This window comes from Danio aesculapii, chromosome 12 (genome assembly GCF_903798145.1).
Source record: "Danio aesculapii chromosome 12, fDanAes4.1, whole genome shotgun sequence".
NCBI classification, from domain to species: Eukaryota; Metazoa; Chordata; class Actinopteri; order Cypriniformes; family Danionidae; genus Danio; species Danio aesculapii.
In genome coordinates this window covers 17788544-17804576 of record NC_079446.1, presented here as the reverse complement: position 1 = coordinate 17804576, position 16033 = coordinate 17788544, and the positions used below count along the sequence as shown (strand labels likewise).

The following is a 16033-nucleotide window of genomic DNA, read 5'->3' as shown; positions in this document are numbered from 1 at the left end:
TAGGGAGCTAGGGGATAAAAACTTTTTAGTAAAAATTTTTTACATCTTACAATGAAGTTGTTAAAAAAAACAGTGTAACAAGACTGTAACATGTATGTACACTTTTGAGCAGGGTAATTTAAAATAAAATGTATTTTCTTATTTTCTTTTCGGGACTAAATGTACTTCTTTTTTTTTAAATCTTATTCAGGTCAGAGCTAAATAGAATTAGTGTGTGTTCTCTGTGGCTCTTTATAATTTATTACCTAGATGAGTAATAAATACTAATGATAAACAGAATAATAAAAGGTCTTTGCTATAGTCATCCTGTAAGATAGATATAGACATCAAATATTAGAGTAAACAAATACTGTACAGTAAATATTGACTGAATACAGTTGCTATAACAAATATGGTTGTAATACAGCATATTATGAATTACTGCCAATTTGTGCAGCGTCACATCTTCCAAAAGAAAACCTCTTCCTCCACCTGCTGGCCGAGAGTCGCAGTACAACATGTTGGGTAATTGCTAAATGTTAATTTTTTCTTATGAAAGTTTTTATCTTTTTTGTTTATTTTATTTTAAAATTGTATTTAGTATATAATCTTTATATTAGTTTTACTTTAGCTTACATTTTAGATTAAGTTAATCGCTACCATTCACTGGCTTGTGACAGATTTGACTTCAAGCCTAATATATGGTTTATTCTTTATACTGACACAACACACAAGGACCTGGCAATGCTCAGAGTCCTCCCTTGAGACTGAAGCTCATTCACTCACAGTTCACACAAACATCTCTCTCCATCTCTTTCTCAAACTTGCTTCATTGGCATGACAAATGTTGCATATGTATTGCCTAAGCATTTGAGGTTTACATTGAAGAGAGTTAGTGAAGAAGAAACCCCAAACAATAATTAACAGTATATTCAACAATCAGCAATTTAGGATTTATTTAGAACTATTTTGAAATTTCTCTCTCCCTCTTTCTCTCCCTCGCTCTCTCTCTCTCGAGCAATATAAAACTATGGAAAAAATCAAGAAACCACTTAAAAATTCTGTTATGCTGGATTATCTGGATCTATTAGCTATGTGATCGGCATTAATGCTTTTGGCATTGTTTTGGCAATAATGTTTTTTTTTTTTTTGTTTGTTTTTTAATTCTACATCTAATAAAATTTTCCATATACATTTTTTTTACCTTTTTATTTTTCAGAAGTTGACAATTGTGCTGTGACCAGAAATCAAAATTATTCCACCAAATATAGCCTAGTTGTTTTTGCTCTTTTGAATTTTTGTTTCTAAAATAATATAACATAGTATATATACAGTTGAAGTCAGAATTATTAACCCCCCTGTTTATTTTTTCCCCAATTTCTGTTTAATGGAGAGAAGATTTTTTTCAACACATTAAAACGTTTTAATAACTCATTTCTAATAACTGATTTATTTTAACTTTGCCATGACAACAGTAATTTGACTAGATATTTTTCAAGACACTTCTAAACAGCCTGAAGTGACATTTAAAGGCTTACCTAGGTTAATTAGGTTAACTAGGCAGGTTTGGTTAATTAAGCATTATTGTATAACGATAGTTTGTTCTGTAGACTATTGAAAAATATATAGCATTAAAGGGGCTAATAATTTTGACCTTAAAATGTTTTTAAAAAAATTAAAAGCTGCCTTGATTGTAGCCGAAATAAAACAAATAAGACTTTTTCTAGAAGCAAAAATATTATCAGACATACTGTGAAAATTATCTTGATCTGTTAAACATCATTTGGTAAATATAAAAAAATAAATAAATAAAAGGGGGGCTAATAATTCTGACTTCAACTGTATATATATATATATATATATATATATATATATATATATATATATATATATATATATATATATATACACACACACACACACACACACACGCGCGCGCGCGCACGCACGCACGCACACACACACACACACACACACGCACACACACGCACACACACACACAGTGTGTAATAATACATAATAGTCTAAAATAGCCTAGTCTGAATACATGGCGTATTTGCAAACAATATTCATAATGACACCATAATTTTAAATTTAAAAGAAAGGTCACAGTGTACAAAAATATATAATATTTATTTATTTATATTAATTTTTTTTACGATTTACTGAATCACTGACTATAAATCGTGAATCTACAGCATTTTCAAGAGGTCTCCTCATTTTTCCATAGTGTGTGCACATTGGCCACACCTCCCAAAATTTGGTATGAGTCTATGAGTGAAGAGCTGAGAACGTAATACAGTACACGCAACATCTCATGTAGTTATTAGCAAAAACAGGCATAAACTAGCCTGTGTTCAGATTTAATCCAAGTCTCAATGGACATAGCGTTTTCACTTTTCTATGCGTTATTCTTCGATTTGTTTTATATTACCACGACATTCAAGCTGTGATTTTGATGTTACACAACTTTGGGAGAGGAAAGTGTGTGTGTGTACAGTATTTGTGTGCGTGTGTGTCCTAATTAGAGGTGTGCAATAAATCTGACTCAGCACAGCACGGCCCCAGTGTTACGTCGATGTAGCGGCCGTATCCAAGTCCGTAACTACAAACCTCATCATCATCATCATCATCCTCATCATCATCATCCTCAACAACATGGCGCCAGCGTACAGCTGGACCGCGCATAGACGCCACGGCACTACTTCAACAAGTTACTTCACTCACTAAACGCAGCGTCGCGAAGATTTTTTTGTAGCTTTTCTTTTTACTTCTCTTCTTAAACTGTTTGTTTATTCTCTTTGGCAAGCAAATATGCGACTTTTTTGAACATCTTGGTCTCATATACTCACCTGCCTAGCAGAAAGAACATATCGTACTGGACCAACTCACAGCTGCTGTATTTCTTGAAGTGAAAGAAAAGTGGGCACTGAAGATCACGCAGACGGTGAAAGTACTTTTCCAACAAAAATAAGCCATGTAACGGTGCTCGAGAGGCTTTTCTTCATCAGAGGACATGCATCTAAACATGAGCGAAAATAACTGTCCACTTGAAGAAAGGGATAGAGACAGACTTCCTCCAATACTAAACCATGTAAGTTAAGCAACATATCTTCATGAATTTCAGGCAATGCAGAAGATAATACACACAAGTAATATGTACCCATATAACCTTAACGTCAATGCATATTTTGTAACACTGTATTAGTGTGATTTTTTGCTTTACTTTTTCATATGAGTCATTTGCATTGATGCGATAATGGAAATGTAAGGCTGCATTAAGAAAGTACGTTAACGTTAGACTTTAACTGTTGAGACAACACCTTGTTTGTGGTGTTAAATCAGTTAAAAAGGCAGCATGTGTGATTCATTTAACTGCACTACATATTTTGTAGTTAACGTACTTATTTGTATTTTCTTAGTGGTTATGCAATGAGAGGCATTTGACCAGGATTTGCTTTTACCAGCTATTTAAATTTGTTAAATTTGTACGTTTGTAGCCTATATATATACAGTTGAAGTCATAATTATTAAACCTCCTGAATTATTAGCCCCCCCCCCCTGTTTATTTTTTTGCCCAATCTTCTGTTTAAAGTAGATGTTTTTCCAACACAATTCTAAACATAATAGTTTTAATAACTCATTTCTAGTAACTGATTAATTTTATCTTTGCCAGTGACAGTAAATAATATTTTACTAGATTTTTTTCAAGAAAATACAGCTTAAAGTGACATTTAAAGGCTTAACTAGGTTAATTAGATTAACTAGGCAGGATAGGGTAATTAGGCAAGTTATTGTGTAGCAGTGGTTTGTTCTACAGACTATCAAAAAAAAAAAAAAATAGCTTAAAGGGGCTTATAACTTTGACCTTAAAATGTTTTTTTTTTTTAAGAAATTAAAACTACTTTTATTCTAGCCGAAATAAAACAAAAAAGACTTTCTCCAGAAGCAAAAATATTATCAGACACACTGTGAAAATTTTCTTGCTCTGTTAAACATAATTTGGAAAATATTTAAAAAAGAAAAAAAATTCACAGCAGGACTAATAAGTCTGACTTCAACTGTATATACAGTTTTTATTTGGGTAATTTTTGTATTTATTTTGAGAGAAGATAAGTTTTTTGGAGGAATATTGTAGTTTTTATGTTTGTATTATGTTGCTATTAGAGCAATTTTTGCTGCTTTACAACAGTCCTGATACCTTTTTAAAAAATGAATTATCTTAAAAACATCTTGAATAGTGAACTACACTGTTGCATTACAGAGTGCTGCAATTTAAATACACAAGTATTTTCATCAAATTATCATTTAATTTCTTATTTCTGTTCAGTTGCCTACTTCATTGCTGTAGCAATTGTGCAGTGCTATCTTCATTTTTTTTTTTTGTACAAGCACTGTACAGATGGATTGCAGCATTGCTTATTTCTTAACAATATTGAAATATAACAAGAAACGTTTGATCAGCAGAACTTGGACCGTGGACCGAAGCTCCCTTTCCCCTCCTATGGAAGTTTTATCTCCACCTTGAATCACAAAAGAGAGTCAGGCAACCACAGTTTCTCCTCTCCATTCTTTCTACCTGCAGTTAAACAAGGTCAGACCAATTTCCAGCTGTGCCACTCCTGGCTAATTCTTGTTGTTCTGATCCATTTTATTTTTTAATCCTTTTTATCCTCCTTTAAGTTTGAACCATCCATAATCTGTACACCACAGTAGGTCTACAATAACGCAAGCACTGGTTACTAAGGCTTTAAAATGATATGCAAGCGTTATTTAAAGGTGATTCCTTTTTAAAACAGAGGGCAAAAAACTCATTGCATTTCAAAGCAGTCCATTCGGCTGCTTTGAATTAATAAGCACTTCACTGTTTCAAGCAGATGTTTTCCTTTCTTTGTCTTGGAGATCAAAGATGTTGTCTATGTGATGTATTTATCTTCAAGTTTCTGACAAGGCACAGTTGTGTTCATGCCTAACATGTCTTCTTTAGCACAGATGAGCTGGGGACTTGTTATGACGACATTGTACATGGCCTAGTGCCTGCTGCTGTGCTAAAGCTTGTTAAATGTTCTCATTTTACCTTGTAAATTCAATGGGTGAATTGTGAAAAACGTCTGTTGTTCCTACTTCTACAAGTCCACAAGTATAACATTTTGACTCATCATCCTTAATCAGTGCATTTGTTTAGATTTAAGGTGCATATAAATGTAATAACACTGTGCTGATGGTGATTGCATGTTACAACATGGTTGTTGGGATGCTGAGAGTGATTCTTTTAGAGTTGCTTCTGATGAGATAATGGTAAATAATTGTTAGCTTGAAAAGGATTTCAAAGCCCTACTTAAGTGAATGATGAATGGCTCACCTTGCTCAGATTGTGAACTGCCATCTAATTCACTCTCCTGTGCGTTGTTTTCAGTGAGAGAGCTTCCCCCAATATATCCAGATGTGAGACAGAAGCATCGTATCTCTATTGATGTACTCCCTCCAGAGGTGAAGGCTCGTTTTGTCTCAGAGCCCATTATTCCTATTCGAACTAAAACAGCCAAAGAGTTTCAGTACGTCTTTCTCTTTACCTCCGTCAACCTGCGATATTCCCAGCTCTGGGATGTTTAACTGACGTCTTTGTCTGGCTGTAGGGACGATGTTGAACGGGCAACTATCTCAGGGGATTGGAAGCAAGTCCATGATTTCTACTTGACCACGTTTGACTCTTTTTTGGAACTCAACGGTGCCTTTAAGGTGTGTTGAAGCTTACGATATAATGTGCTGGATATGCTTCGAGTGCTTTATTTTATTGCTGTTTATTGTTTTCAGATTGTTTATTGAGTATGAACTTGCTTTGCCAGAATATCCAAATTACAGCGCACTGTAAATTATGCATCTATTTGGTGTGTGTTAAATTCGAAAAATTATTTCTAAACAGCTTTTTAAAAGTGATTTGAGTAGGTGGGCAATTAATAGTAGCATACGATTGACTTGTGTAAACATGCTTTTATTTATTTATTAGAACAACGGCTATTTTATGAATGAAACATCCTTTTAAGTGCAGCCAGTGCTTTTATTGAGAACTCTTGAAAGTCAGTGGAAAAGTAACTGTGAAGTCAGGAAAGGAGGAAAACTGAACATTTTGCTCTCCAAATGAATCAATGAGCTCATTCAGGGAGTAAAAAGCAACATCTGCTTATGGTTTCTTAAAAAAAAATGTTATTCTTATATGAGGTGAATGTTTTACTATTCATTTTATATGGGAAGTATATATAAAATGCACCGTGCAAGTATGCTTAATGTTATGTTGTAATATTCTCCTCAGAAAGAAGCAAATGCTCCCTTCAACACTATTGAAGACTCAGGAATAAACATCAAATTTGTCAATATTGTTTATGATACCTTACTCCATACGGTACGTAAAGAAACTTTCCACTGGATGATCTGACTCAAGTTCTCTTACAGTTGTTTTGCACAGTTATCCATTGTGTTCTCTCTGTTGTTTTGAATTTGGCTTTAACAAAAATTGGTTTAATCTGGATAATTTGCAGCCCGCGGACACACAGAAGTCAGTCCTGAAGGGAATTATTAATAGCTTATTAAGACAATGGAAAGGGTGAGTAGTGCATTGTGTTCTCTCACTGAAGCACTAAAAAAGGACTTGCAGTCTGAAAATTGTGATTAAAAAGAATCACTATCAGCTTTGTTTCTGTGTTTTTAGGCCTCGGACAAAGGATGACCTCAGAGCATACTTTGTTCTTGTGCAGGTAATTTATTTAATTATTGATTTATTTTTATTGTTTGGGGGACAGTTCACCCAAAACTGAAAATTCTGTCATTATTCACTCACCGTTCACTTGGCACATACCTGTTTGAGTTTGTATTTTCTGTTGAACACAAAGAAAGTTATTTTGATTTGGAAACCAAGCTTTTTGACATGGGGACAGGTGGAAGAGTGCTCTTTTAATGGAATTTGATACCGCACGTTAAATGGAAAGAAAAAAAACTCAGCGAGTTTTGTCGCAAGCTTTCAGAGACAATGCATTCCTCTGCCTTTGAGCCCTCAAATGTGTCATTAAGTTTGATGTAGTTCCCTCTTACAATTAACATTTGTAAACCATTTGCTTCACGTTGCAGAGTCAAAATCCTTGCTTGTAAAATATGCTTTAGAACGCTTAGTTTAGGCAAATTTGATGAATGCGATCATGCGTGTTGATCTGAAGAGAGTCGCTCTCGATCACCGAATTCGCTGTACTGCGTGCGGTGTGTGCGTTTGTCCGTTGCCTAAGCAACAAGAACAAACGCCTGACATCGCCTGTCCATATTCCTCAAAGTTGTTTAGAATTAAATGTTTAGAGATGGTGTGACAATGCGTACCTATGTGTGCCTTTGATGCACCCCTTGATGTTTCTTACGTCCTTGCCGCAGCACCAGTGGCACCGAAATTAGGCACTGAGATTCATATGCTGATTTGATCCGGTACATACCAAGGTACCGGTGCTATAATGGCATCAGGTTTCGGTTCCCAACCCTACTGCTGATCTCCTTTTTCTGGTGATTAAACGCATGCCTTAAGGGTGCTTTCACACCTGTCCTGTTTAGTTCGGTTAAAACATACCAAAGTTTGTTTGCCATTTTGATGCAGTTCGCTTGTGCAGGTGTGAAGCTGGAAATCATACTCAGGTGCGCACCAAAAGCCGACCAAACAAGCGTACCAAGACCTGCTCGAATAGGTGGCCTTTGTATGCTTTTAAACAAACCCTGAAGTGGTTAGTATTTTGGTGAGAACGTATACTGACCTCAAACCAATCCTAATGCAAAAATACCCACATAGCAAAATTTTCTCTGGCCCAGATCTGGCCTACACATTCAGCTTTTGCTTGGCCCACATGCCGCTGTGAATTACGGTACATGATTGGACCAAGTATGGCTTCCATACAAGGGCCAAACATGGACCATATCTGGGCCAAGTCTTAGCCAAGTTAATAACCCATGACTAGGCCTGAACTGGGCCAGATATGTTGGTGTGTCATGACTGCAATGAATTTGATAAACCCATGAAGCATTTTGCTTAATGGCCATGCTTTTTCTCAAAGCAACCCGATTGATAGAATTTTTTCTTTTCTCAAAAATAATTTATTGTATTTTAAAAGTGGGTCAAGATAGGCCAAACTTACGTGGCCCACTTATACATTTTTATCATCTGTGCCAAATACTACATTTGACATCTTAAAGATGCAACCTCTGTGAAACCCGGGTCTTGTTTGGCCCACATGCTGTATGCCAGTGAAGGAATGCCTGCTGTGCCAACTTTATGCCGAATCTGGGCCAGAATTCTTTGCTAGCTGGGCAATTTGCTTTTTTTGGACCAACCAGCTGCTATTATCAGCTGTGATGTGCATTCTAGGATGAGAAAAAGTTGGAGTTGTGGAGTTGTGAGGAGGTCCATACTGCCTGCTGACTTTTCCTCAACACTTTGTATACTTGCGTGTGTTGCTCACACTAATAGCCTCAATCACACTAGCAGCAACTTTGTAGCTGCCTGTCACTCTGGGTGGCGATTGAAACCATTGTGGGTGTTCCCACCTTGAGGTCGCTTATGAAACGTTTATGGTGATATTCACAGAGAGCGAATGCGTTTACTTGCTGCTGAAAGAAAACATTGTTCAGAGAAAACACTAAACATAAATGGAATCAGCACATAAACTGCTTAATTACAACAATGATCAAGAAAAAAGTGGGTTCTCTGTCTATTTATCTGCTGCAAATGCAGGTCTGTGTAGATATACAGCACGGAAAATACAGCCAGCCTCTGCGGGAGCTAAGAGAGGATAACGTGAGCTCTACTGGTGCTCCTATTGGCTGTTGCTCAAGAAAGTCGCTCTTCATTTGCATAAAGTTGAAGGATTCTCAACTTTGTCGCTGTTGCTCACGTAGATCCATAGATGTATTTACATTTGATGTCGCCTACCCTGTTGTTGTATATTGGAAGGAATGCGTCATTTTAGTTTAGGTTAGCGCTCCTTTGCCCTCCAGAGATATATACACATATATACATATATCTATGATTGGAAGTTTTCCCAGTTGTCAGTATGCAAATATTTTTTTAAAATTATGATTATAATTTCACGTCACTTTTCTGCATTGATGGATAAGTGCCTGCACGGGCATTGCCGACAAAGAGCGAGTGCTTGTGTGCATGTCATTTGATATAATCCATGTCCTGAAACACACCACCTCTCCTGCTTTAACTTCTTATTCTAATGGAGAGAGTGATTAGTTTGTGAATGAATCTCCGTTATGTACGACTTGTTCACGGAGCCGACAATAATAGAAGTTTCTAGCACCGCAGCATCTTGTTTTCACATTTCATTTACATTGTTTTCTGATTTTATTCAACAAAACAAGCATAAGCCAAGAATTTAGTGCAAGTTGGTGCTACTTTGCCTTATGGTGTATGCAGTACGTGACTGTATTATCATTAATAGCGTTACTCGTTTAGCACAAAAGTTCATAACATACAAAAACGTAAAAAACAAAATCTTACCTATGAAATGTTCTGCCTTTGTGCTTTGTTTTCTTTGTTTGCTTGTTACTACACCCATACACAGCACTAAAGTCCAGCATCTTCACATTGGCTTTGGTCTTGACGCATGCTCAGGGTCCATATGTGTAGTGTATAAATATATATATATAGATGGAGGTCTATATATATATAGGTCTATATATATTCTGACTAAATTTGTCTAGCTAATGACAGATGTTGTCACATGACTGCTTTTTCGTTTGGTTCAGAGAAGTCAGTCTGGTTTCAAACAGAACTAAAATGGCTGAAAAATGCCACAGTACAATGTATAATTTTTCATCATGGTCCAGACAAAAGGAAACGTACTACAAGTGTGAAGGCATCCTTGATACAAAATTGAGGGATAGTTCACCCAAAATTTTAAGTTTACTTACCTTCAAGTGGTTTCTTCATTTTGTTGAACACAAAGGAATATTTTTGAAGAAAGCTCAAACCCTGTACCCATTAACGTCCATAGTAGGAAAAACAAATAATACTATGGAAGTCAATGGTTACAGGTTTTCAACTTTCTTTAAAATATCTTCCTTTTGTTCAACAAAATAAAGAAACTCCAATGGTTTTGGAACAAGTAAAGAGCGAGTAAACGATGACAGAATTTTCATTTTTGAGTGAACTATCCCCTTTCATTTCACAGAACCTAATGACATCTGATACTTTGGCGTAATTTTTCTCTGCAAACCAAAGCAGTTATCTGTGTGCGATCCTATAGATGTGCACTTACACAGCAAAATTGCTCTAATCTGTCTTTGAGTTGCCCTTTGTGTTGGCAGTCACGTTAAAACACCCCAGGCTGAGTAAAAGGCGAATCGGAATTGCAGGAAACTCTTGATCTCCTCTCTCACCACATGGCCCATTGACTCTAGCCATAGCTCTGCTCTGGTGCAGACAGATCATGAGCTAAGTGTTTACTTCACACATGACCAGCGCAGACTGGCCTGGGACTGTCCAAATAAGGACACAGCCACTGGATTTAGCCTGGGAAGCCGTGGGCAGAATAAGAGACCATGGCTTGGTTAGCTGGGATTTGGTTCAATTTTGGGTTTTCAGTTTAATGAAACATTTTTCCCTCCTCTCCATTTGATGGTGATCAGCGGTGGTGGGAATTAAACATTTTCATAAACAGAATCATGTACAGATGTCAGCCTTCTCCAGAATGTGCATATATTGTTAGACTCTTGATGGGCTCCCTGACCTACATTTCTCCGGAGGATATGGCGAAATTGAAAAGCAGAAGCAATTATTGGGCTGATCTGTCTCCTACTAATGTCAGGCAGGCTCTGTATTATTTGCGTTCGCCGTGCCTAAGGAAGGGATGAGGTCATGCTGGAGAGGAAAAGAGCTGGTTTCCGCTGCAATGCCATTTCTTATTAAAAGCCAGACTTCTTTCTCTGCTGCTAAACGAAAAGTTATATTTCCTTTCTTGAAGTTTGCTGAAATGTTTCTCTGTGTCGCAGAACCCTCAGTACACCAGCCCTGCCACATATGTCATCTATGCACACTTACTGAGGCAAATAGCAGCCCTGGCTGAAGCGGACCACCATTTCCTGATGCACTGGTTTAAAAAGTGAGTTTTAAGCAGTCAGTCAGTACAAGAGAGCAGTTTACAATGGAATAGTCTAGCTCCTTCTGTTTTAAATTAATGTTTTTTTTTGTATCTTTATCAAATATTGGTCACTGGACAATTAGTAGACTGTCAGCTTACTTAGATAAGGCTTGGTATCAGTCTTTTAAAATTGTGTTAATCATTATGCACATTTTTTGTTTGTATGATATCCTTTAAAATGTATGATATCCTTTAAATCTATCATTTATGTTTAAATTGTTAGACATGATTAATATACAAAAGTTTAAAGTCAGTTATTTTAATGGTTGTTCTCATTTTTATAAATAAATAAATGAACTCTTTGGCCTATTAAATGAAGTATAAATTTAGATTTTTGATGTGTTTTTGAAGCGTTTTAAAACTTGTCAACCCTCAGGTGTGCAAAGTGCTTTTTAATAGAGAGTTTTTACATCACATTTTAGTTTTAATAACTAATTTTTAATAAAAATGTTCTTTTATCTTTGCCACAATGTTCTCCCCGTGTTCACGTAGGTTTCCTCTGGGTGTTCCGCTTTCCCCCACAGTCTCAAGACATGCGGTATAGGTAAACTGAATAAAGTAAATTGGCCATAGTGTATGCATTTGTGTGTATGAGTGTGTATGGATGTTTCCCAGTACTGGGTTGCAGCTGGAAGGGTATCCGCTGTGTAAAACATATGCTCTTCCTAGAACTGGCCGGCCATCTAAGCTGAGTGATCGGGGGAGAAGGTCCTTAGTCAGGGAGGCGATCAATAACCCGATGGTTACTCTGTCTGAGCTCCAGCGTTCTTCTGTGGAGAGAAGAGAACCTTACAGAAAGACAACCATCTGTGCAGCAATCCACTAATGAGGGCTGTATGGTAGAGTGGCCAGACGGAAGCCACTCCCCGCCTGGAATTTGCCAAAAGGCATACGAAGGACTCTCAGACCATAAGAAACAAAATTTGTGGTATGATGAGACTAAAATTTAACTCTTTGGAGTGAATGTTAGGTGTTACATTTGGAGAAAATCAGGCACCACTCATCACCACGCTAATACCATCTTTACAGTGAATCATGCTGTAGTGATGTTTTTTAGCAGCATGAACTGGAAGACTAGTCAGGATAGAGGGAAAGATGAATACAGCAATGTATAGAGACATCCTGAATGAAAACCTGCTTCAGAGTGCTTTTGACCTCAGACTGGGGTGACGGTTCATCTTCCAGCAGGACAATGACCCAAAGCATACTGCCAAAATATCAATGGAGTGGCTTCACAACAACTTGGTGAATGTCCTTGAGTGGCCCAGCCATAGCCCAGACCTAAATCCTATTGAACATCTCTGGAGAGAACTGAAAATGGCTGTACACCATCGCTTTCCATCCAACCTGATATTCATATTCAGAAAGACTTGAGGCTGTAATTGCTGCCAAAAGTGCATCAACAAAGTATTGAGCAAAGACTGTGAATACTTATGAATGTGATTTTTCAGGTTTTTAATAAATTTGCAACAATTTCAAAAAATCTTTTTTCACATTGTCATTATGTGGTATTGTGTGTATTATGTGAAGTAAATTAATTTATTCTATTTTGGAATAGGGCATGTAAAAAAATGTGGAAAAAGTGAAGTGCTATGAATAACTTTTACGGATGCACTGTAAAAGCATAATTTTTTACAGTTGCAGCCAAACTGTCCACCAATAAGACTTTACAAAATCTGACAGGGAAAAATAAGTGTGTATGGATCATATCTTTCTGCTTACGATATGTTTCATCTTCCAGGCTGCCTCAGAAGCGTTTCAAGCAGCTGGTGGAGCGTTTGCAACTCTTCATCACCACCCGCCTATTTCCTACCAAACCAGAAGAGTTGCCGCCCATGGCCAAATGCTCTTGGTGGATTCCCTCGGCCACTAAAGTCCTCTCCCTGCTTAGTGAGTACTACTGTGCTGGACACTAGAGAGGGCTTAGAAAAAGAAAATGTGCTTTCCCATAAAGTATTCAGCAAAAAAAGGGGTTTGAACATTGGTCTTCTTTCAACAGATGCTGCAAACAGCATTTCATCTGCCCCTATCATCCCTTTCACTGATTTCTACAACCTAACATTGGACCACATAGACTTTATGGAGGATTACCACACATGGCAGGTTCATGGAAATTCAAACAGGTCTGACAGGAGAAATTTTATTTTAGACACTCCAAAAAATGTGTATTTTTGACTTGTTGTTTAGGAAGACATGCATAAAACAAAAAAATATATATTAAGTTCAGTACAAACAAGTAGGTCGAAATTTTTACAGAATATTAACTTTATTATTTCTGTTTTTCATACTTCAGCATTTATGTTTTCTAAATTAATTAGAATTTTGAATGACATACTCAATTTAGGCAATAGTAAACATAAATCTTTCATTTATGACAAAAAAGTTGTAAGATCTATACATCAAACATCATTGAATTACATTATCATTTATTTTGATATCAGTAATAATTTTTTTTGTAAATTAATCAAAAGTGACAGTAAATCCATTTTTATGGTTAAATATCCTATTTTAAATACATTTCAAATAAATCCTCTTCTTTTTACCTTTTATTTGTAAAACCTGAATCCTGATTGGTTTCTACAAAATTGTTTACAATAGAACCAGGGTTCGACATTAATACCCACCAGCCCGCCAAATGTGGGTAGATTTCAGCTGTGGTGGGTTAGACAGACACTCCCACTAGCCACTTTGGCTGGTTGTAAATATTTTTTAAATTGTAGTTTTCTTGAAAGCAGGGTTCGACAATAAGGATGGCCCAATATTCGTGCAAATGTGATCTTAGAATCGAAGCAGCACGACTGACAAAACTAAGCGTGTTCGTGCGAGCAAAAGAAAGCAGCAGAATACCGAACGAGAGGAGTGACTGTTAAAAAGCATTCACGCTCCCGTTTACTTGTACGAAGCAACTGTGCATAGAGGAAACGCAACAGGTTCTCTTTGAAATAGACTGGACAAAAAGCTGATATATATATACAGTTGAAGTCAGAATTATTAGCCTCCTGAATTATTAGCCCCTGGGTTAATTTTTTCCCCAATTTCTGTTTAACGAAGAGAAGATTTGTTCAACACATTTCTGAACATAATAGTTTTAATAACTTATCTCTAAAAACTGACTAATTTATCTTTGCCATGATGACAGTAAATAATATTTTACTAGATATTTTTCAGGACACTTCTATACAACTTAAAGTAAAGCCTTAACTAGGTCAATTTGGTTAACCAGGCAAGTTAGGGTAATTAGGCAAGGTATTGGATAACAATGGTTTGTTCTGTAGACTATCAAAAAAATATATAGCTTAAAGGTGCTAATAAATTTGACCATAAAAAATAAAAACTACTTTTATTCTAGCCGAAATAAAACAAACAAGACTTTCTCCAGAAGAAAAAATATGATCAGACATACTGTGAAAATTTCCTTGCTCTGTTAAACATTATTTGGGAAATTTAAAAAAAAGAAAAAACATTCAAAGGGGGCTAATAATTCTGACTTGAACTATATATATATATATATATATATATATATATATATATATATATATATATATATATATAGCAGCGGTCACTGCTTTCATTTTAATTATTCTTTCATTATCACTCACAGTATGTTGTTTTACTTGTTTTCTTTTGCTTATAATTATTTTGTTAATATGGTTTAATTATTTAATTATTTTTTCACAATAATTTTGCTTTAATATGAGATTAACTCCCCCTTTATGTCTAGTTAACTGGTGATCTGGGATCTTTAGCCAGGACAGATTACTAAGCATATTTTAGATACTGTACATGACAATAGTACTTTTTTAAATGTCAATGTTTTATAAGAAAAGTTTTGTTGAATTAAAAAGTGCATGTCTACATCTGTTTTGCTTATTTAAACACATTTAAAATTTGTAGCTAAAAATAATTATTTATTTTTGGTGTGGTCAGAGATACATTTGGTAAATCCTTAATTTTGAGCCCTGAAAAGTCATGTGAGATAAAAAATTAATTGCAATGCGACACAACCCATTTGTCATGCTCAACACACACAAAAAATGAAATGAATGAGAAGGCATGAGAACATAACACGAAATCTAAATCAAGTAATTTTAGCCACAGTCAAATTTATGCATTTAAAATATATATTCCCAACAACAAAAGAGTGGCTAGTGAAAATGGTGAATGGTTAGTAATGTTGGAAATCTACTAGCCACAGTGGCTGGTGATCAAAAAAGTTAATGTCAAGCCCTGAATAGAACTGTTATAGCATTGGCAATAAGACAGAATTTATTAAGCACCAAATTAGCTAAAAAATTATTTGTGAAGGATAATGTGACACTAAAGACTAGACTAATTGCTGTTGAAAATTCAGCTTTGCCAGTAAATAAATGAACAAATATGTTTACATTCAAACAAGAAATGGGCCGTTTAAATTTGTAATTTAAATTTGACCATATCACTGTTCAATGAAGCCTGGGTGAGTATAACAGATTTGTTTGTAAAATTTTATACAAATGTATAAAATAACACCCTAATAATAATAGTAATAACGACAACAACAATAATAATAGTAATAAATAATAATATTAGTAATAATAACAATAATAATAATAATAATAATAATAATAATAATAATAATAATAATAGTCACCCTAATAATAATAGTAATAACGACAACAACAATAATAATAGTAATAAATAATAATATTAGTAATAATAACAATAATAACAATAATAATAATAATAATAATAATAATAATAATAATAATAGTAACAACAACAACAACAACAACAACAATAATAATAATAATAGTAATAATAATACTAACAATAATAATAATAATATTAATGATAATAACAATAATAATTAAAATAGAAATATAAACGCAATTTGTTATATA

General features: G+C 35.3%; 1 protein-coding gene across 2 annotated transcripts in view; it reads left to right on the top strand.

Moving 5' to 3' along the window:
- Positions 1 to 2563: 2563 nt before the first annotated feature.
- The window catches only part of hectd2 (HECT domain containing 2), a 44409-nt gene continuing 30939 nt past the window's right edge, over positions 2564 to 16033 (top strand). The window contains exons 1-10 of one of the 2 annotated variants that reach the window (XM_056469553.1): positions 2564 to 3073; positions 4447 to 4573; positions 5396 to 5534; positions 5616 to 5718; positions 6290 to 6379; positions 6516 to 6580; positions 6686 to 6731; positions 11005 to 11114; positions 12895 to 13043; positions 13153 to 13276. In XM_056469553.1, the coding sequence (XP_056325528.1) occupies positions 2996 to 3073; positions 4447 to 4573; positions 5396 to 5534; positions 5616 to 5718; positions 6290 to 6379; positions 6516 to 6580; positions 6686 to 6731; positions 11005 to 11114; positions 12895 to 13043; positions 13153 to 13276 (1031 nt within the window). In that variant the 5' untranslated portion in view covers positions 2564 to 2995. Of the gene's footprint in view, positions 3074 to 4443; positions 4574 to 5395; positions 5535 to 5615; positions 5719 to 6289; positions 6380 to 6515; positions 6581 to 6685; positions 6732 to 11004; positions 11115 to 12894; positions 13044 to 13152; positions 13277 to 16033 lie in introns of both variants that reach the window. The other variant, XM_056469552.1, reaches the window with a different exon arrangement.